The sequence below is a fragment of the Pleurodeles waltl genome, chromosome 5, assembly GCF_031143425.1.
Source record: "Pleurodeles waltl isolate 20211129_DDA chromosome 5, aPleWal1.hap1.20221129, whole genome shotgun sequence".
NCBI lineage: Eukaryota > Metazoa > Chordata > Amphibia > Caudata > Salamandridae > Pleurodeles > Pleurodeles waltl.
Window position 1 is genome coordinate 1,715,265,709 of NC_090444.1, and position 23,449 is coordinate 1,715,289,157.

General features: G+C 41.2%; 1 protein-coding gene across 1 annotated transcript in view; it reads left to right on the forward strand.

Annotated features, from left to right (window-relative positions):
* Positions 1–23,449, forward strand: part of LOC138296695 (adhesion G protein-coupled receptor F5-like) — a 578,562-nt gene that overhangs the window by 304,784 nt on the left and 250,329 nt on the right. The window contains exons 10-11 of the mRNA XM_069236067.1: positions 7,435–7,632; positions 20,620–20,778. Coding sequence (XP_069092168.1) covers positions 7,435–7,632; positions 20,620–20,778 — 357 coding nt within the window. The remainder of the gene's footprint in view (positions 1–7,434; positions 7,633–20,619; positions 20,779–23,449) is intronic.

The window sequence follows — 23,449 nt, forward strand, 5'->3', positions numbered from 1 at the left end:
CATTACCAGGTCCTTCACAATAACTTTCCTCCACCACTCCTCACTAACACTTTTACCATCACCATTGCTCCAAAGCACACTGGCCACCAAACAATCCACAGCTTGTGACTCTGTTTCGCCATTACCATCTGTTTCTTCACAAGAACATGGAGGGTGTGAGAGAAAGTCCGCTCTTTTGTTTCTCCACCCAGGAATATATTCAACATCAAAATGAGCTCTAGTACTTTTGCACTTAGGGGCATATTTATAATGCCCTAGTGCCAACTTGCGCCACATTAATGTCATTATTTTTTATGTTAATGTGGTCCAACGAGGCCCTTAAATTCCAGCGCCTGCGCTAGCCATAATGTATGTAATGGGGGCATTCCCCCATTAGGGGAGCCGGAAAAATGGTGCAAGGAAATCTATGAGATTTCCTTGCGCCATTTTCCATGGCACTTTTAATGCCTGCTCAAGAGCAGGCATTAAAAAGGGGATTCCATTTTTAGAATGGGCCCCTATGTACTCTGCAGGAGTAGCGCCAACATTTTGGCGCTACTCCTGCAGAGTACATCAATAGCGTCCTGAAAAATGGTGCTATTGCCCACTACCCTGGGCCATGGTGCGCTGTATTTTAAATACGGCACACACATGGTGGCAGTAGGGGGGTGCTAAGCGGCTCAAGGAAAGTGGTGCTGCACTCGGGGTAGCACCACTTTCCATAAATCTACCCCTAAGTCTGACTAACCTGGCTGTTGCTTTGGTGGAATGCATGTATGCCCATTAAGAATTAGAACTAACAATGCCCCTCACAAAGGTTTTGAACTGCTCTACAGCCCAGGTACCTGCAAGCATTTTCTATTCAGTGATAGAATATGTTAATTATTAACTACAGTGCTTCTTACCAGGTGAAAAGAGGCGTAATAATGGCACTACACTAAATTCTGTCTTCATGTTGTTGAATGCTAAGGCCTGCTTCTCCTTCTACACAAAAGTTGCATTCTTCCTAAGTAATAGGTGCAGAGGTTTATGGTCAAAATAGAAATTTCTCCTGGAGAAATAATGACTGGAACAGTCAAACGCTCATTTGGAGACATACAGGAAGAATATGAGTTACATAAAGGCCAATTTTTCCAGTACCTCCAAATGTGGCATGAGTTGACCCCATTTATTGCAAAATTGTTCAAGCTCCCTGATTACTATCCACCGGAAGGCATAGTAAGGTCTGCAAAGTGTCACGAATATACCATTCACTAGTGTTCAACACCTGAAACTCCTTTGGGAAATTGCGGATGGCATGGAAGGGAGATGTTTGGAAGCTGGAGTGCTGGAAGACTGTGAATGGTGAGAGGCCAGAATTGCCCCATGTGCGTCTGTTCTCGCCTTTCAATTTCACAGGATTCAGTAAAAGTACTTGCACCACACGTATCTCACACTCTTTAAGCTTTGGCAGTATAGATATATATATTGTTTTTCCTGTGAGCCTTAAATGCAAGTTCCACACAGGCAGTTTGTTGCACAGAATATGGCCATGTAGCATCATTCAGCCATTCTAGGAGGGTTTTATGACAGACGATCCAAGGTTGGTGCTACTAAAAATAACAACTGACATTGACTTAAACCGTTACAAAACGTGTTTGCTGTAAGTGGAATTGCTTGCTTGCTAATGGGAGAAGCAGGGAAAAGCCATGATTAGTATGCAAATTGTAACTTTTAACTAGGACACAACTACCAGAGCTGCCCTCACTGGAACTGGGTTTGAGTCTCGGGATTGGCTCAAATCTTTGGGCTGATCACTTAGGGCCTGTTTCAGATTTCTGCAAATGGGCTTCTCTGTCACAACAGTGACGGATAGCCTGTCCACCGGGATATAAATTCATAGGATATAATGGGATTTTTATTTTGGCGGATGGGCTGTTTGTCACCCTTGTGACAGAGTAACCCGTTCCCTGAAATCTAAATCAGCCCATAATCACTCTGTGCTTAAAAATGAATTGTTCCTTGTGTAATGTATGTAGTGCTCAGACGTTTCTGTAATACAAAACTTCAAAGAAAAAACTTCTGAATTTTGTATTGGGGGTCAGGCTGCGTGACAGGGTAGGAAGGGAGTCACTGTGTACCCAGTTTCTTTTTCCTTTGTTGGATTGCATGGGGAAAGATACAAATCCAATAAAATGTTTCATTAAAAAGTGGTATGTGAATGTCAACGTTCTACTGCTGTAAAGGCTCCACTGAAGAGAAGTGGGGAGACTTTGGTGGTGTTTTTCCAGAATTGCTAGTTCTATATGAGTGTAAAAATGTCACTGTGATAATTGCAGCATAGCAAATATTTGGCAGTCTCCATATGACAAAATGCTCATTATTTCCACATTCAGACCCACCCAGTGTATTTTCCAATGGAGGATGCTCGTGTCACATGTCCTCTGACAAGTGCTCCACATTATGTTGTCTGTTGCTCACCAACAAAAGGGTGATAAAGGTTCATCAATGTGGTGATTGTTCTAACATGGGTGGTCAGCCATGCAGCAGCTTATGCTTTTTGAAGGAAGTTGACAACAGAAAAATCAAAAGATTACTGCACATTGCTATAGTACAGAGTATTGTTAAGGTGCTCATACATTCAAAACATGCCTGTTGTCAAGCATGTGTGTCGGAACAAGATACCTTGTACCAGCAAGTTAATTCTATAGAAAAAAGAGAATGGAGCACACAAATAATAATATCATCCTATGAGTAGTGTTCAGATAGTCATGACTCATTGAATGTATGAGAGAAACATAGTATAAAGATCCCCACGAAAATGGTATCAGTGCACTGTGAATTAATTTAAGAAGTTACAGAAAAAAGAGAATTATATGGGGTTAGATAAATCATATATATTGATTTTAATAATGTGTAAACAGAAGAATTTACATGATTCCAAAAAAAAAAGGTAATAAACAATATAATTACAGTGTCATAACAAAAAGCCTATCCATATAAAAATAGAATCACTAACAAATATATGTATTACATCAACCAACGGGTGGTTCATCCCCTGAAAGTGATCATATACAGTCCCATGAATTGATGAGAGGGATGAAATTATCCACTCGGAAGATTAAGAAGCGGAAGGATTTCTCTTCATCCAATCGAAAGAAGGATAGTTCAGTTCATCCAAATTCAGCCGACACGTGTTTCGTCCTCTAAGGGACTTTCTCAAGGCTGACAAAAACAAAATTCAAATGGTTTGTTTATACCTCTAGCATCGTTAATGTCCAAGCTGATATAAACATGAATATTGGAAGTGTCCTGCAATATATCGGCATAATAGTGACGATATGTGTGTCATAAGATTCCAAAATCCCCAGTGTGAAAACCACCATGATACCACAGATAGATGTTAACAGTTCCTAAGTGTGAAAAACAAACAGAAACCATGCTTCCAGAAAGTATTGCTTAGTATAAAAAAATGTATTAAAATCAAAAGAAGTGATAAAAGGAAATGAGGAAGGTGAAAAACCAAAATTAAATAAGAGGAGCATCAATAGGCAGCAAGAGCCTCATGCATATTTATTTTACTCTATTCCAGCGATCCAAAACGTTGTGATAATTGCCCCAGAAGGTTGAAAGTTGTGCATAATTATTTATTAGTTTCAAGACTATGTACCCAAACGGGTGTATTGACAACTGAAAAGATATATTAGATTTTATACCTTAGGGTTTTTATAACTTTTCAAAGCAATTAGAGTCTTCATAATTTAGAGTAGAAAATGTTGGTCCAAAGTGTTTCAATGGTCACGGAGAGTCTGTAAAAGAGGGAATCATGACTATCCCTTGGTTCAAACAATAGAAATTCCTATGGGAACAGATTTATAAAATGTGTTTGGTCCAATTGTTCCACTGACCTGTGATAAAAATCTCCTATATTAGAATTGAGTAAATATCAGTCCAACGTGGTCCTGGCATCCCAAAATAAGGCGCCCGAAGCAAACAAAAACGAAAGAAGGTTTATTATATTAATCCAAAAGGGAGAGATGAATTGACGGAAATTCCACAAAAATTTGTCTATAGAATCCCGAGGATCAGAAACAGACATTAATCATAAGTATCTTCTGAAGTGTGAGTAACTATCGGGGAATGCTCCTGTATAGCCTATCCCCCCTCGTTACATAGTTCAAACAATAGAAATTACTATGTGAACAGATTTGTATAATGTGTTTGGTCCAATCGTTACCACTGACCTGTGATAAAAATCTCCTATATTAGAATTGAGTAAATATCAGTCCAACGTGGTCCTGGCATCCCAAAATAAGGCGCCCGAAGCAAACAAAAAAGGAAGATGGTTTATTTTATTAATCCAAAAGGGAGAGATGAATAGACGGAAACTCCCCAAAACTTGTCTATAGAGTCCTGAGGATCAGAAACAGACATTAATCATAAGTATCTTCTGAAGTGTGAATAACTGTCGGGGAATGCTCACATATAGCCTATCCCCCCTCGTTACTTTTGAAAGTGATACGTTGTCCTAGGTCAGTCCTTCGGTGGCGGTTTCCAAAAATCGGCTGCCTGTGAGACTCGTTTTAAACGTGAGAGAATGCAATAGAAAGAGGACTCTTCCTTTTGAAAAAGCACCTCCATGTTGGGATAGTCATCATAAGTGACCGCCATCTTGGGATAACCAACCGGCAATTGAGTATAATGCCAGGTTGGTAGGGTATCGATATAAAGTGAATATAATAGTACTCCTAAAAAAGAGAATTGTAACAAGGGGCAATTGTCCCCAGCAAATCTCCGAAAGTAGCGACCGCCGATAAAGACCGCGGCGCAAACGCCAGTTCGCATTCTGAGTGTAAAGCTAAAAGCAAATAATATTAAAAAACATGGCGATTCATCAAAACTGAACCACCCTAATCAATGTTATAATTGTTGGTAAACATACAACCAGTCCCCCTAAAAGAGGGTGATGTATGTCTAAGATCAGTTTACCTGAGAGAGTACAGAAAAATGACTAGTCCGCAGTCAAAATATCATGAAATTAATGGACGCCATCTTGAACAGTCTATGGAACGATAGATCACAGTGGTATTCGTCAAAGATGCTGTGGTTAGAACGCGTGTGTAGTAATATATGATTAAACGGTCGCCATCCTACAGTGTAGGTGACTGGATTAGTATTAGTAACATATCGGTCAAAAAACAGGTCAGCTCAAATATGAACCTGATGTTCCTAGTGAGTACGGGCAAAAAAGAAAAAGTAGAAAGTTGCCTTAATGGCACCCCTGAGGTCATGTTGGAATGGTAATGAGAGTATTAAGGTCATGATGAGAAATAGGTGACTATAACTATCATAGTATCTACTGACTGGGATGGTTGAGTCATGTGAAATAGTGACGAAAAATACTTGTCGATGTCAACCACATATCCAATATATCTGTTCATAGTTGTCAATAAGAAAGGATGATATAGTGTGCATATAGAAGACTCAGATATTCATGCAATATATTGCTATTCATCGGTGGACTGTAGGGCGAATAGAAATTCCCTGTGCGGTAAGAAGATATCGTATGTGGGGAAATCATGGGATCCAAGAGGTGATACATTGTACAGGTTATGTAACATATATTCGTACGTATAAATATCTGATCAGTAGATTGTTGACAGGTACATCCATTATTCATATAACACTTCACAAAACAGTTCTGACAGATTTCTAGACAACATATGGAATCATAGAAAATAGTGCAGTTCATGATCAATATTCATTCCCATTCTTATGCTCTTAAGCCTGAGTATCCATTTCGCCTCGTTTCTTCTAAGTTCCAACTCACGATTTCCTCCTCTAGGATGTATCTGTGTCTGACTAATGCCCATGTATTTCAGCATCGGGACCTCTATTCCAGAATGTTCCCTATTGATATGGCGTACTATGGGTGACAGAGGGTCGTTATTCCTTAAAGCACATATATGTTCTTGAATCCTTTCCTTTAAGGATCTGATCGTACTTCCCACATAGATTTTTCCACATTCGCATATTAGTATATAGACTACATATTTAGTATTGCAATTGATAAACTCTTGAATTTTGTATGTTTTGCTACCATTAAAGTTAAAACTGAAAGTCTTGTGCAGCGCAAGATTACATACATTGCATCTACTACAGTTAAAAAAAACCTTAGGTTTGTTAGGTAACCAGGTAGTTGATTTATTCTTGGACAATGGTATATAACTTTTACATACAAGATCTCGAACTGTAGTCCCTCTCTTGTGAATCATTGTGGGTTTGGTCAGCAATAGATGTTTGAGAGTATTATCAGTGTGTAAGATGCCCCAGTTTTTACAGAGGATTTTTGTAGATGTCCTGACTGTTCTGACTAAACGGGGTACAGAATGTCACCAGTCCTTTTGATGATCGACTCTTATTAATACTCTTTTTTAGGAGGGAAGACCTTTGAATTTTGTTTATTTTCTTTCTAGCCTTGCTTATGGTTTGTGCAGAGTATCCTCTCTGGAGAAATCTGTTCTCTAGTTTGTTTAATTCATGATCACATAATTTGCTATTGCTGCAGTTTCTTTTTACCCGAATCATTTCCCCAAATGGGATGGCATTCTTTTGAGCGGTGGGGTGAGTACTTCCAGCATGTAGTAATGCATTACAAGCAGTGGATTTTCGGTATAGGTTAGAATGTACACAGTTGTTCTTAACATATATTTCCAGATCTAAAAATTGGATACGATCCTTATTATGTTCATAGGTCATCTTGATGTTAAAGTCATTTGCATTGACGTGATCTATGAATTCCAACAACTGTGGCTCATCACTAGTCCAAATCATGAGTACATCATCGATGTACCTTCCCCAAAAAAATATATGTTCTGTCAGATGGGGGGGGACCATTCAAACACATGTGTTTTTTCAAAGAGGCCCATGTATAGATTAGCATATGAAGGCGAAAAATGTGAGCCCATCGCAACTCCCTGTGCCTGTCTATACCATTTGCCTTCATGGGTAAATACATTATTGTCCAGTATGAATTTGATCATATTCACTAGCATGTTAGTATGTTTGCAAGAAAGTGTCGAATTGCTTCTAGACCTTTGTTTTTAGGTATGCAAGCATATATATGCAGCAGCTTATGGTTGGTGAGATATGATTGCACAGTAGGAGCCAACACCTTTAGTATGGAGCCCTCAGGAGCCACAGTGATATCACTGCACATAACTTTCACCACTAGGAGGCCCCTGATCCCACTCCTTTGCCTCCTCTAAGCACAAAGATGGAGTTGATGGTGATTGGCAAATGCAAGACAGAAACACAAGAACACAAATAGTAAAGTCATCCTAGTAATCAAGTATACAACATGAACAATGAATGGTGAAGTGTCTTGTCTGAGGTAATGGTTATGTCAAGTATTAAGTCACACAAATAATGATCTTTGGTAGTTTTGTTTTTTAATTACGCTTATTTCACCCACAGGAAGCTACACTTGCTCATTGGACGATGGTCTTAATTTATATGTACAGAGTACACATCTTGTGGTTCAGCTGCTGACAGTTCACAGTAATGCCAACATTGTGTGTGGTAATGACAAGGTAGACGTATTCAAATGCTGCACTGATGGCAACATTGGAAGCCTTAAAGCAACATGCAGTGTTGGAGCGGGAGGCATTTCTGGTAAGTAGTGTCAGCATTTCCTTATGTATGCCTGAATCACAATGACAGGATGTCTAATATTTTTTTTTTTTACTTGGGGACTGACACAACTATTTTTTAAAGACAGAAATCTTATATTGTAGGTTTTCACCTATAACCAGTTTAGGTTTCTAACTAAGGACATTCAAAAACCTCCAATGGAAATTAACACTAAACCAACAACATCTCCTTGTTCAGTTCTGACAGGTACTCACTCCTTCGTATTGTCCAGATTGCAAATAATCTGCGGTTGTAAATATTTTTTGTCTTATCTTTCTCCTCCTGGAAACTAGTCTTCAGCATTGAGAATCCCCTTCTCCTGCACTACATATAGATATTGGAAATGTACACATCCACACCATTTATGAAAATACTATTACTGATAGATGTAATGGTGTGGCCAGAGTGGCCACTGAGACAAGGATGAGAAATGTTTGAGGACAACCACAAATTCTTTCTGTGTCGGAATTCTAAGCCCAGACACTCACCAGAATTCCCCATCGACCACCCCATTCTATACTTACTGAAAATCTGCTGTGGATTTTTCCCAAATATGAATCTGCTTGGCCATCTGAGTGACAACTTTTGTCGGATAGTCAACTTTTTATGCAATTAATAACACTTACAGGAGAAAAATGTATACTGAATTGGACTATTAAAAGAGGTAATGTGGCAGCTGTAAAAACATACCTGACAATGTAGAACGTCCTTTAAGTTGTACTGAAGTGTAAGCTTTTTGGGCTGTGAATTCTTCTATGTTTCCAATAACCAAGCAACGGCTGATCTTTACCCAGTTGTAAATTCTCTTTCTTCTTCAGACATTTATTATATTCTGTGCATATAATATTGTCATGACCGATCTCTCACTAGTTTTAGACACCAGAATGCAATGTGCCAAAACTTACATTTTAACCATATTCATTGCAATACAAACATTGTCATATGTGCCAAATGCAAGGATAATTAAAATTAAACTAAAGGTTCAGGATCAGGAAATCTTGGACAACAAAAATGGATTACCTCATTCTACCCAATTCTTATATTACCTTAAGTAAATAGGACGTTAAGAAAGTTTTACAGGGCCATTTGCGGACATGTGCGAGTTCACAGCCATTGTCGTGTACCCCAAAATACATACACATTAAACTTTACCAAACTAGCTACATTAGACAGAAAACAGACAAAAAACGATTCTATAATCCACTAACAACAAAGCACTCTGGCCCATAGTTATGGGTTTTGTAGCGCGGGGCAGTGCAGCAAGTCACCTTGCTGTGCTGCCTTGTGTAACAGGGAAATCACGCATGGCACATCCCTGTCCTTTCCCCCTGCAGTGGCACCTTTTTGGCAGCCTAGCATCTATGCAGGCACCCTTGCACCATGGTGCAAAGGTGCCCGTGTTGCATGCATGATTGCTTTAGTGCAGGAAGAGGCAACTCCCTGCACAAAAACAACCCTGTGAGGCTGTTTTCCAGAATGCAGCACACATAGCAAGAGGGAAAAAAAACAAAGAGAAATAAAGATATTTCTACTCATTACGCCTGTCAAGGGGAGCGTATCTTTATGACGCATTCCCAGGTTTACCATGTTTGGTAAATCTGGAAATGCATAAAAACCCAGGGGGAGTTGTGTTGAAACACCAACACAACACCCATGGAATGCCTTCCTTGCGCATAGCGCAGCAATGCAGAGATTTGCACTGCCTTCCCTTACTCCATATTTTGAAGCTATTCAAAGCCACACAAAATGGGCTGCAGAAATCCAAAGAAGTTGAGTTTTTCTCTATGAATTCAACGTTTTCCTCAAAAATCAAGGCTTCCTGTAAACTCTTTAACATCAAGGCTTCTGTAAACTGAAATTAAAGAGAAATCTCTAAGTTATATTTCCTTCTTATTTCTTCAATTTAACTATTGAAGGGACAACAGCATTCTCATATCATTCAAGTATTACACCATCAATACTGGGACCTACCTACTTTCTTAGATTGGGCTCTTGCTTGATTGAAGAATGGCTTTCTATCTCTCTATCTAACACTTATAGAACGCATAGCTGCCCGTAGGCGTCCCAGCACTAATTAGTGTGATGCCAGCTGGGCAAGGGAGAACTAGGGGGTGCAGTTGAAAAGCCAACATTTCAGAGATTTGTGGAATGGGAGTTCCAATTTGACTGTCTACAGGGAAGGGTGAGGGGAGTTCCAGAGTTTTGCGGCATTTTATCTCAGAGTCAGGCCCCCGATTCTGGCTTTTCTGATTGCCTGAATGACAGCCCAACAGGTTGCAATGGATAACTGGTATACAAGGTGCAATCAAATATGAGGAGATCTCAAGACCTTTATTGAGGGAAGACATTTGGGCTATACAGATGGCTTTAAATTTAATCCTCTGAGCCACTGGTAAAATTAGTTTCCATAGTCCAGGAGAGAGAGAATAAGTGCCTGGACCACAATTTTTTTAGAAGGAGGAGGAAACAAGTGCAAACCTTCCTGAGCTTGCTTTATTGCCTGCATTTCCATAGTCAAGGATTTTTCTAGCCAAACCCCCATTAGGCTATATTCCCAGATGGCTTGACCATCCCAGGTTCATGTGTGGATTCGGGAGATTGCAGAGAATCATGAGTTCAGTTTTGTCCCCATTTCATTTCAAGTGTCGCATAGGCTCTCATTATTCTAATGAGACTACTGGATTTGAGCTGCAGAATTGCCTAAGGTGTGGGAGACTGAGTCTTTACCCACTACAGGTGACACCTGTTGCCTTAATCCTGGTTTTGCTCTGGCTAACTATTAGTGCCTCACCTCTACCCGAGAGCAGGGATGATTGGGCAGCCGAGCGCATGACACAATTGACTTTTCAAGGAAATCGTGGTTACTCAGGTCTCATCCGTTTCTCTCAGTTACATTAGTCTCACATACACAATGACAAACAGAGGCAGTATATTTTTCAATAAGGTTTTAATGAAGCGACTGCACCTTAGATAACAAAGCATGTACTGCAATAACCAGGATGATACAGCATGACAGAATTAGAATTGTGACGAGGAGAGTGAAGCATAGAAATAATGCTACCATATTGTCACTAGAGTAAAATAGACTAATTCCTACTTAGGCTATGATAGAGCACAGCATGTTAAGCACTAATTCTGCCCTTCAGGTTCATGAGTCAACTGGGATGTCCTTAAGCAGACAATAAACATCCTTTTCTCCAGGACACTTCAACAACACACACCTTCAGAGGTTGCAGACTTACGACAGCAGACTAAGGGTCCAGTAATCCCAGTAGCCTTTCCAGAAAATTGTTTTCCACAGTTGTGGATCATGTGCCAGTAAGGACTGATTCCTCTAATTTGTTAAGAGAACTCTTCTGGTAATTCCTCTAATGTAAAGCAGTGAATCTTACATCTTAGCACCTTTTGTGCCCTGTTAAAGCATATTTATTTCAATAAAGGCATTGTGAAAAAGCCATTATGCCATAGGCATATGTAATAGCCATGAGTCACAAAATTGCCCGCGCGATATTACTACCAGGTCTGTGCAAATAGTGTAGAATGCATCAATTACAAATAGGTGGATTAACTATAAAATATGAAAGCAACAGAAATGTGATTTTAACTTTGAGAGTATTGACCAAAATAGCATAAATCTTTCCAAAATTATCAGCATGGCTGCTCTCAAGGATAAGACATTAATTCAGGAAAATAATACAATTTTAATGCAGGTAAGAGTAAAGTAGCATATAAACACCTCATGACGCATTTTGGTGCAGCTGAAAATGTTAATGCACCACAATAATATAACTTCACATGCCAAATGGTATAATATGGATAGTCCTGTACCCAGACAGTCAAACTATAGTTAAAATACTTGAGCACTTCCAGTCTCAGCTTGTAAATTGGGCTTGGAGTAAAGGGAACTATTTGAAAAACAACATTTAGCACCAGATTTTTTTTTTTTCATGCACTGCCTTATACCAAGCAAATGTTCTATGCTGCATTGTGCAAGGACAAAAACATTACTAAGAATGGCCTGCTGCTACTGACATCCTATGCACTCTAAGAAGCCTCCTACCAATGAGCAGATGTGAGTGTGCTCTGTCATAGGACCTGTATTGAAAGCATATCTTTCTAGTATAAGTTTCTATGCCTCGGAAATTTCACAAAAAATCCCAAGCATTAAATGTGTGCTGTGCACTTAAGCACTCATTCAATCTTGTGAATTTCTGGAGAAATTAACACATTTTCCCTTGTTAACACTTGTTTCAAGGAGGCATACATTTGGTTGATGCAAAACCTTGTCTGACTATGTGAGTAGAGTGGGGTTTTCGTCAAAACGTATGCTCCCTTGATGAAAAACAGTGATAAGAGCTTTTTACACGCAGGAAAGAGCACATTTTGAGACTAAAATACCTGTGCCAAAAAGTAAAAACCAATGCATTACTTTACGTCACTTTGTGACAGAGTAAAGCCATAATAAACCTGGGCCATATTGTGGGAATGGCAGTCTTCAAACATCTAGAACTCCTAAAGACCATCTTAACAACTTGGGAACATATAATTCAATAGGTAGAGAAATAGTGGTTGGAAGAAGAGAAAACAATTGAAAGGGAAAGAGCAACGTTTGGGTTAAGATGAGTGTGATGTTGGGTTTGCCACCAAAGTAAAACTTCGTCAGAAAGCAGGGTAAGTAGATATTTGTCATTGAACCTCACTCACCAACTTAACTCCTTTCACCCAACTGTCTCTTCCGGAAATCCCAGAGTGAGCGTTCCAAATATTACCTGGGAATATCAAATCACCATCTTAGCTATCAGAATTACCACACATCTTCTCCCAAAACAATGAACGAAAATTAAAGACTACCTTGAGACAACATTGCAATAATGTTATAATCTTGCTGAAGGAAGGAAAACATACAATAAAACTAAAACTTGAAGGTACATCAACAGATTAAATGAAAAGGTCTCTTCACTACTCCTTTGCTTCTTCTATCCCAAAACATATTTCATCTTCATTTGCATATTTCATGTGGTTTCAAATTCCGCCGTCTGTGGTCTTAATGAGATTTTTGAAAAGTTTAATAACTTTTCTGGATTCTGTACGCTTTGAATTTTCACAGTTCCGAACAGGTTCCTGTATTTTGACTAAATGGGCATTATGAAATTGGCTGGTTTGGGGTGGTTTCCACATATTTTTCCCCTCTTTGTTACAGACTCCTTCTCTTTCAATCTCCAATTATCTTTTGTGGAGACTGCCCCCCTAACCTTTCCTCCAACCCATCTACCCTGGAACCAATTTATTATGAGGTCATCTACCTCTAAAAAGCTCAAAAGGAGTTTTGCTGGTTGTCAATCGATAAGCAAGTAGTTTTTCCTGTAATTCTTTTTTCCAGTCCAACTGATTTACTTTGGCAAATAACAGTGCGTTATTGAAACACTCAACCATGCTGTTGGTCTCTGAGGGATACAAAGCACAATTTTTATGAAGGATACCGCACTTTATTTAACAAAAATCTGTTTTTTGGAACAAAACTTCTTTCCAGTTGCAACTGTCTGGGAGACCCTTTCTGTGAAAGAGCTCTTCTGAGAATCAGATCACCATAGGCAATGTAATGCTTTTGACACAGATGACCTCAGGCAACATATCCACCACCACAATTAAGAAAGTTAAACTGTTTTCACCTCTCAACAATCCTACAATATCTATAGATCAATTTCCCCATGGCCTACTTGGTAGTCTCCTGCACACCATGGGAGGAACATATGTTTTCAGAGATTTATCACTGGCCAAAAACTCAGAACAAACTCTAGCAAACCAGTCAACCGCCAAATCTCCTCCCAGCTACCAAACATCTGCACAGGAGCATTTGCTAGTTTTGTAAATACTAAAATACCCCTCATGAGCAATGTCCGCTACTTCTCCACTCAATTTGGAAGGAACGAACAATGTGGTACCAAGGAACATTACATTTCCACTGCAAGATAATAAGTGTCTAAATTCATAAAACTGCTGTAGGTTTTCCTCTAAGAATTTTTTTTCAGGCCAACCTTCATTTATAAACACTTTGGCCCTCATTACGAGTGTGGCTGTCTCAGGACCGCCACACTTGCGATGGCGGTCTGACCGCTGCAGACAGGGTGATCCCACTGCCCTATTATGAGGTGGCAGATGGGCCACAGTCTGACCGATGGCACCACCAGGTTGCCACCTGTTGACAGCCTGGTGGTCTCGGTGGTCGCAATCCACCAGGGCAGCGCTGCAAGCAGCGCTGCCCTGGGGATTACGAGTCCCCTTTCCGCCAGCCTTTGCATGGCGGTCCCGCGGACATTCAAAGGCTGGCGGTAAATGGGCATTGGTGGCCCAATGGGGGCCGCTGCACTGCCCAGGGGCTTAGCATGGGCAGTGCAGGGGCCCCCATGGACAGCCCCTTCACACATTTCACTACCCGAATTACGGGCAGTGAAATGTGCGAAGGGTGTTGTTGCAGGGTGTGGAGAAGTGTGGCTCAATGGTTAGAGCGGCAGATCCTGAAGCAGAGATCTGGCTCAAGACCAGGGTTCAAGTCCCGCTTCGGCAGGTCTTGGGCTCAATTCCCCTTGACCAGATCATTCTCGCCTCGGTGCCTAATCTAATGCATGGGTCCTACTCTGCAACTCTGGGCAATAGCTTGCTTAATCTCCACAACGGCCCCAACAGTGCTTGGATGCCTGGCTTCACCCTGGGGGTGCTCAGGAGTGGGCACCTCACCGGGAAAAGCCAGGAGGGGTTCCATAGCGGTATGAATACAGCGCCTTGAGACCCTAACGGGTGAGTAGTGCGCTATACAAGTGCTAATTTACATTTGCACCCGACACACCACAACATTGCCGCTGGCTCGATTACAAGCCGGCGGCAATGTGGTGAGTTTTCCACTGGGCCAGCTGGCGGAAATGCTGTTTTCGTCAGCTGGCCCATCGGAAAACTCCTAATATGGCAGGCAAAAGACCTCCATTACTGGTGGCCTTTTGCCTGATGCAGCTTCGGCGGTCCTATGAAAGGACCTCTGAAGTCGTAATGAGGCCCTTTGTATTTACTCAGAAGGGACTCCTGTGAAATGTCACTTTCTTCTTCAGGTTTATTTCCATCACTGACCACACACACATTCTCTTCCAACCACATATCATCATCTAGAACTTCCTCTTTGACCTCACATCCTTTTTGCACAAGTCTTGAAAAATAAACTGAACACAATTAACCTTTCCAGAGATATACTCCATTTCAAAAGTGTGTCATGTAACTCCACAACCCACTTTCTAATACTTGTTGATATTGAACCCAAACCCTTTTTCATAAAAAATTCCTTCGGTGGCTTATGGTTTGACCTTACTAAAAGGTACTGCCCACAGGAAATCTGAATATCTTAACCGCTCTACAGACAGCCAATACTTTCTTTTCTATAACTGAATAAATAAGTCCAGCTCCTTTCAACATATGTGAGGCAAAATAAATTACGCTTTCTGCCTCAACGTTCTCCTGCAAAATAACTGCTCCAATCCCTGTCATGCTGGCATCAGTGATGTGAGAGAACAGGGCTGATTGCAGACGCCTCCTAACTTTTTGCCCCCATTTTCCACTTTTTGCTGGTGTTTTTCTGACTCTGATGGTGCCCGTGCTCTGTGTAAAATCAGTATGCAAATTAGGCTAATTATAATTGGCTAAATCAACCTTATATGGTAGGGCATGTAGGTTTAGGGACCCTAGCATAGGTAGTGCACCCATAAGTCCACTGTTGCGGTGCCCAGTGTCATTTTAAAGGCAGGCCTGCCTTGCTGGCTGCTTTTAAATTAAAGTTACATGAAAATTCGACTTTGGAATTAAAAGTAGTTCCAAAGTCTTAAACTAACTTACTTTTACATATTTGTCACCCCTAAGGTGTCCCCTATGTGCCCCTAGGGCTGGGTGCAATGTAACTATAAGCAGGGACCTTATAAAAATAATTTTATAAGCCCTGGTGCGGTAAAACAGCCAAATTCATTTTTCCCTCATTGTAGTGAATGGCCTCCATGGGCTAGAATGGGGAGACTTTATTTTAATTTTAAAAATCCCCTTAAGTAACAGATACCAGAAGATTGGTATCAAATTAATTGTTATATTAATTCCCACAACTTCCAATTGTTGGATTTAATATAACTTGCTCAGGTAAAGAATTTTAAACTTTACCTGAAAAGTTGCGAACTTCAGCCCTGCAGTGTTTTTTCTGCTGTGCTCTGATTGGCCAGCTTCTGGCAGCCTGGCCAGGCTGCATTGATGAGATGTGAAGTGACCTGGCTCAGCACAAAGAGATGTGCCTGGGGGAGGAGATCTCCCCTCAGAGGATGGGGAAGCAGGAAGGGGGAGGGCTGCCAAACTGGTCTTTAAAGGCAGAGAAGGACATTTGGAGCAACCCAGAAACACCCTCACATCCTGCAAACCTAGACAATTAGGTGCCCCCTTGACTAGATTAGGAGAGGGCAGGAGAGGGGTGTGTTTAGGATTGTTAGCCACACCAGTGGGTGAGCTCGGCCAGACGTAACCTCCAAAAATCACTTTCAGCCATGATGGATTTTTGAGGAATGTTGCTCCCTGGGACTGATTTTTGCCACACTTCCCAGGAAGTGGTCATCACAGGGGGAAGGACCCTGACCCTGATTGGAGAATCAGGAACCCCCTGTTTTTCACCCAGGTGAAAGGATAAAACTGGCAGACCTGCACCCACACCTGAGATCCCTATCAGAATTCAACAAGGAAGAACTACAGAAGAAGAAGGACTGCCCTGCTGGACCCCTGGCCTGCACCTGGACACTGCACTCTAGAGGACTGCACCAGCTGCACACTTGGGCTTCACCACAAGAAGGACTTTGCCTGGCTTCAAGTGGTTCAAGGAGGGACTCCCTGTTTGCTACAGGTGAAAACGTGCTAACCAGAGTCCCCTACACCAACTCCTGAAGAAACCAACCAGCTGACCACTGTCCAGTGGCCAAAAAGGAGTTTGTGCCAGGTGCATTCTGGGAGTTGTAGTCCACACCCCCAAGGAGCATCTCAGAGCTTCTGGAACCTTGGGGGGAACTGTGGACCTCAAAAGAACCTTAAAAGAACATCTGGAAGACGATCCAGAAGTTTGGAGAAAATTTCCAAAAAAGAGACTAAGTCCGAACGTAGGAAGTTGACCGGGACCTCCCAGCCAGCGTATCCAAGGAGGGCTCCAAGGACATCGCACCAAGATTCAGGTTTGCCCCGGTCAAAGGATTTTCACCCCAAAAAAACGACTAAGCCTGAAGGTAAAAATCTCCACCAAGGGCTCCCGCGACGCGTATCTGAGGAAGAGTTGCAGGAGGTCGGATTGGACTGGCAGGTTCTTCCCGCTGAAGAAAATCTTCAGAAAAACGACTAAGTCCTCGGGTAAACTTTTGACCGTGGCCTCCTGCGGGCTGTAGCCGAGCCGGGCTCCATCACGGTCGGCCTTAAACTTTGACTTTGCCCCGGTGGAGGTGCGATCAGTTGACCAGATTGGTGCTTTTTGTTTCTACAGTATGTGCTAGAAAGCAATAATTCTTTAAAAATTCATATCTCATATTCATTTCATTCATTTTGGTGTAATTCTAAAGCTAAAAATAGTTCCTATGTTTATAAATTGATTTTGGATTTTTCAACTGTTTCCTGTGTTTTATTTAATTACTGTTTTGTGATATTTGAATGCTTTACGCTTTGTCTCCTAAGTTAAGCCTTGTCTCTCATTGCCAAGCTACTAAGAGTTGAGCTAGGTTTAATTTACTGAGACTTGACTGGACCTGAGTGGAGGTTAGTGGCCTATTGCTAAGTGTAGGTACTTACCTGCCCTTACCAATAACCTATTTTCCAATAAGTGACTACTGTAGTCTTTTCCCCAGTACAAAAACCTAAACCTAAATCATTTTAATAGGGCCACCCAAAAATGTTATCATCCTATGCAATAGCAGAAACCTGCAACTGTGCCAGTTTTATCTACCAGCTACACATCCTCTCCCGTCATGTTGAGGTTTAGTCCCGTGATGTTAAGATTGCAACCAAAGAAGAACTTATTGACACAGCAGGGTAAGTAGGTATCCTTAATTGAACCTCATCTACCAACTGAACTCCTTTCTCCCAACTGTCTCTCATAGAAATCTCTGAGTGAGCATTCCGGCTTTCACCTAACAATATCAAATCACCGTCCATAGCAAACCAGAATTCTCACAGTGAGCCTGACAAAAAGGGGTGAAGAAATAAAATAAAAGAATTCACACAGCGAGGCTGGCAAAAAAAGGGTGAAGAAATAAAGTAAAAGAGAAGGAGGGTAATTGGGAAGAGGGTAAGATAAATGGGATTTTTTTTTTTTGCCAAAACACAGATTACAAAAATGTAATTAAAGAGAGATAACAGGAAAGAGAAACGTGAGGAAAGGGGCAAAAACAAGAACAACTGAAATGCAATTAATGTGGATGAAAAGAGAAAAGAAAAACACCAGTAGTACACAAAAGTGAAAAGGACAAGAAGGGAAAAAACAGGAAGAGGGAATTAGGTAGAGCCATGAAGGATAAGAACTCAGGAGTCAGAGGGAAGAGGAGAAAAGGAGAATGAGCGATGATTCTAGAGACAAAATGCAAAATAGATTGAGAACAGTATGTGCACTATTATATTCTCTCAGTAGCTGTCATCATTCTACAACTTCGCTATTGCAGTGCATGGTATCATTCTTACACTATGGCCCTCTTTACAACTTCAGTAGATTTTGTAATAGGGATGACAGACGGACAGGGTTTCTGCATCCAAATCTGCCAATTACGCACTGTATTCCGGAAATGGGAAATAAGTAAAGGGACCTAAAAATACCAGGTGCTTTTCAATTCAGTTTTTTCTCTAATTCCAGGGAGAAAATAGCTGATATTTTAGGAAGAAAGTGTCAATGGGGGCACTGATGGAGATGAAGCGGTATTGTGGTGATCAGTAGGTCAGGACAGGCTTCACTGTGTTGCGTGGAAGCATTTTTCTGCTTCCCTCTCCTGCTTCAGGTGTTGGACGAGGAAGGTCTATGTTGCTACTCACAGCCATCAACCTGCAGCCTTAAAAATGATCCGGTGTCTCTGGGCCCTGAATTATCAGATTAGGAGTTTATAGACCCAATACATTTCTAGACACTTGGAATTGGGGTGGTGGAACTTCACCCTGAGTTATCGCTCTGGGTGAAATTCTCCTTCTTGTAATGAAAGTCTCCATTGCATGCCCCTCGGCACAGATATTTCTCCTTTATGTGGCTAAGAACAAAATTTGATTGCTTGCTATCTAATGTTCAACCTGTATGAGCCAAAATGCATACCTACTTACATACACAAATGTCTACTGTCTTCCATGAGTTACATGTAATTCAGCACCCCTTTAATCAGTTTTATTTGAGTAATGGTGTCATTCATAGACCTTCTCTTTAATTCTAGTCTTTCATTTTAAAAGAAATATATAGCTCTGCAAATAACAGGGATTATAATAAGCCTTCTCTGTGGAATTTGCTCATTTGATCTCTGTATAATGAGAATTCAAACTCTCTGACAATTTAGTGTGTAACCCTCCTCCTTGCACCAGCTACATATTTTAAAAGGATTATCCTACTAAAGTGAGCTAAGCGTTAAGGTGTCTATTTTTGCACATCCTGTACCACTCCTACTGGCCATCACCCTGACCCTGCTTCCCAACATCAGCAGCTTTCAAAGTAGAAGATTTGAAGTGAAAAGTAGAAAAAGCCTTTACTCCTCCGTAAGATTTCATTTAAATCTCCATATTTTCAGGGTGAAGTATAACCACAAAAATCACTAAATGTCAGCATCCTTCTATGGTCCGTCTGCATTTGCAGCTAGCTAGTTACAGAAGAGCAGCTACCCAACACATACACACTGAATCTATAGAGATTTTAAAAATTGGAGGTAGATCTCCTCATGTACAGGGTTCTTCTCTCTGAAACACCTGCCAGGTTCATCAAAAACTAGAAGGAGGCTCATCAAGTCCTACAAGGGTCTATAGGCCCACTAACCTAGTTAAGTCATACTTTTTTTTGCAACTGACAAATAACTTTTAAATATTATGTATTACTGTCCCAAGTTATCTGTCAACCCACTGACCTGTACACTGAAATTGATGGCTCTCTTCACCAAAGCTTCACTACCTTGCAGCCCTTTGCCAGGTCATATCATGGAGCTACGAGTAAGGCCAACATTAGATTCCAAATGAACCATAAGAACACTTGGGAAATTTGCACACTTGCTCCTTTAACAATCTAATTTAGAGCCACAACAACTGGCTTCGAATGGTAGACTTAGAATCACAGTATCTTCTGATGACTTTGCTCTGACAATTCTACCTTTATGTGATACCCTACCATTGACACAAGCTGTGTGTAGCATTATAAAATAGAGGAAAAGAGTGATCATTTTAAAACATACATTTTACACATTTTTTATAGGTTTACAAGCTATATCATGGTATGTTTTTGTGTGCATGTGGCTCTTACATAAAAGTGATTTCTCATCCGTGGGTGTTCATCAGGGTTGGGCTTCTTACATGGCACATGGGGAAATTCCTTGTTAGTTTGGTGAACAGGGATCTGCACTTTGTATTGTCATCTATTTATTCACTGCTGCAGAAAAATGATGTTCCTGGGTACTATTCTGAACTCTGAAGTATTGGACTATTTAATGGGTTTCTCTTCAGAAATGTCTCACAAATCTGTGTATTCTAGCCGATATATTTAGAAATCTTTAAACATATTTCTCGAAGTGAGAAATTCCTTCCGAATGCTCCTAGAAATGGCGAGGTTTGTCTGCTAGCACAATCCAGTGTGAGCTGAAATGAAAACATGCTCCTTATCTATGTAGGGTACCATTTCACCAGCCTTTGTGAGCAGTGTAGTGTCCTTATTATCATGTATTTCATACATCACTCCATTTCTTTATTTTTCAGGTGACACAACACCCTATACATCATGTGTTGCTTACTCTATCCAGCCAGACGTTTCCAAATGTCCATTTGGTAGTACAGTAGCAAACTACAACTGTGAGTGTCATACAGGATCTGGTGCCAAGGAGGAAAGGACTATTCCAGTAACATTCACAAGGGCTGGTAAGAAGTGCAGCATAAATTGTACTTTTACAATTACTAGTGAATGCATGACAGAGGGTAATGCCCAGGGATCGACTGGGAATCGAAAGCAGACCTGGCAATTTTGTCAGACCAGCCCACGGGTCGGAGTGGTGCTCTGTGGGGGATGGGGCCATGTGCAAAGTACTGCTGCTTTTGTTACTGGGGGCCAAGTGCACAGCACTGCTGCAAAACCGGCCCCCAGTAACAAAATCAGCCACACTGCTGCAAGACCGGCCCCCACTCTTCCAGCCTCCCGGGGAAATGCCAGATGTCTGCTATGTCCAGTATGGCCCTGGTAATTCAGGCGCCGAAGATCACAGAGTGAGGCCCTTCTCTTTTCATACATGTTTCTAATGTCAACAGTTGGGACATGCACTACAGTAATGGAACATTCAAACCTGCTATCTGTTTTTCTCTTCCACCCAGAGACCTCTAGCAAACTACCTTTTGCCTTAAACATTTAGGTTCACATGTGGGAGACTTACTAAATAAACATTGGGGTGCTGTCAATTCCTCCAATTCCAAGTTTCCCACGACTAGGTGATACATTTTATGCAATTGGGACAACTAATAAAAGTGAAATTCACATTTTTGAATTTTTTTTTTTCACAGGGGTTTTACCTAGTCAAATATGTCAAGGGAAAACAATGGGGATGTGAAAGTTATTGCAAAACATAGGGGCCTATTCCCAGACTACATAAGGTAGAAGGTTTTTTAACTACTACTATAGTACCACAAACATACTAGAAACTGTAATTCTCAAATTTACATGCAGAGTTTCCAATTCCTCTCTTATCTTTTTCTCTGTGGAGACTTCACCTTGAAGGCAGAGCCTCTGTCACGCATACGTTTTAGTTGTAAATGTGGGAGGGAAGGGGAGAGTGGCTGGAGAACGGGGAAAACTTGCAGCTAAATGGGATGGGGGAAGAGAGGAGTAAGGAGGTGTTTAGGGGGGATCAGGCAGGGGTTTACAAAGGGACGTGTACCCACCCACAGATGAGTAAGAATATTTCTATGCACAAACTGCAATTGAAACTAATTAAACAACAACCAATTACCACCAGGTTGACCACATAAAAAGGTGCCCACACACCAAACCTGAGCCACTATGTTGGTAAACATCTTTGTAGGATTGCACCTTTGACGAAGGAGGAATTATTTGAGGAGAAGATTGAGGGTTTAGAAGCAAACATTTTTGACGTCCAGTGAAGCTGGCATTGACAGATACTTCATCTCACCTGGGGTGAGCATGGACATGGCTGGTGACTGGGAGCAGGAGCTTGATTACGTACAGTCTGCTTCTAGAATATCCCAACCTATGTCATAATACTGGCTGCACTCTACATTGGTGTGGCACTGTGGAACATCACCAGCAGGGTACCACAGTATGTGGTATGTCATGGTGTGATTATAAAATACAAGGACCTTTCTAAATGATGATAAAACCTAGGTGAATTAAAGACGCACAAAACTACTAGGCGAAGAAACGTAAAGCCGACACAGTACAGTAAACAAAATGTGACTACATTGGGAACAGGCCAGAGGCTACAGGACGGACTGCTTTGGTATGACAACCACAATTGTGAGTGAAATAAATCATGACTGTGCATAAGTTTTGAGAAATGTATGTTACTGGGTGAACAATGGTGTACTGCAATGTAGAAAAGTAGTGCTGCAAAGTGAACAACAACATGGGAAACATACTATAAAGTACATCAGTCATTTTGAAAATAGCCACAATGACTGCTGCTATAGAATTACACCACAAGTATAGAAGGCCATAGCCTCGTTGCATGACACGAGGGAATTAGTGATTACATGACTAAGCTACAAAGGATATGGAGAGTTGGCAATGGACCTATACCACATACTACATTTAGGGCCAGATGTAGGAAAGCATTTGCGAGTCGCAAACGGCAAAAATTGCCGTATGCGACTCGCAAATTGCATTTTCCTATTCAGAAATGCATATTGCGAGTCGGGACCGACTCGCAATATGCATTTCAGAATCGCAAATAGGAAGGGGTGTTCACTTCCTATTTGCGATTCGGTGTGGTATGCAATACCATTTGCGACCGCATATGCGGTCGCAAATGGTGTCGCAGTTACCATCCACTTCAAGTGGATGGTAACCCACTCGCAAATTGGAAGGGGTCCCCATGGGACCCCTTCCACTTTGTGAATGGACCCAAAACTATTTGTTCAGGGCAGGTAGTGGTCCAAGGGACCACTACCTGCCCTGAAAAAATACCGAAACTAAAGGTTTCGTTTTTTTTTTTTAAGTGCAGCTCGTTTTCCTTTAAGGAAAACGGGCTACACTTAAAAAAAAAAAAAACTGCTTTATTGATAAAGCAGTCACGAAAATGGAGGTCTGCTGACTACAGCAGGCCTCCATGTTTGCGAGTGCCTAGACTCGCTATGGGGCCGCAATTTGCGACCCACCTCATTAATATTCATGAGGTGGGTCATTGCGACCCCATAGGGAGTCGCAGACGGTGTCTGAGACACCGTTCTGCATTGGAAATTGCAAGTCGCAATTTCCAAGTTTGCTACATCTGGCCCCTAGAGAGTAGACTGTGGTCTTAGTTCATGGCGCCATTGGCAGTATGGCACCACCAGTTTAGAATGGAAAGAAAAGAAATCAAACATT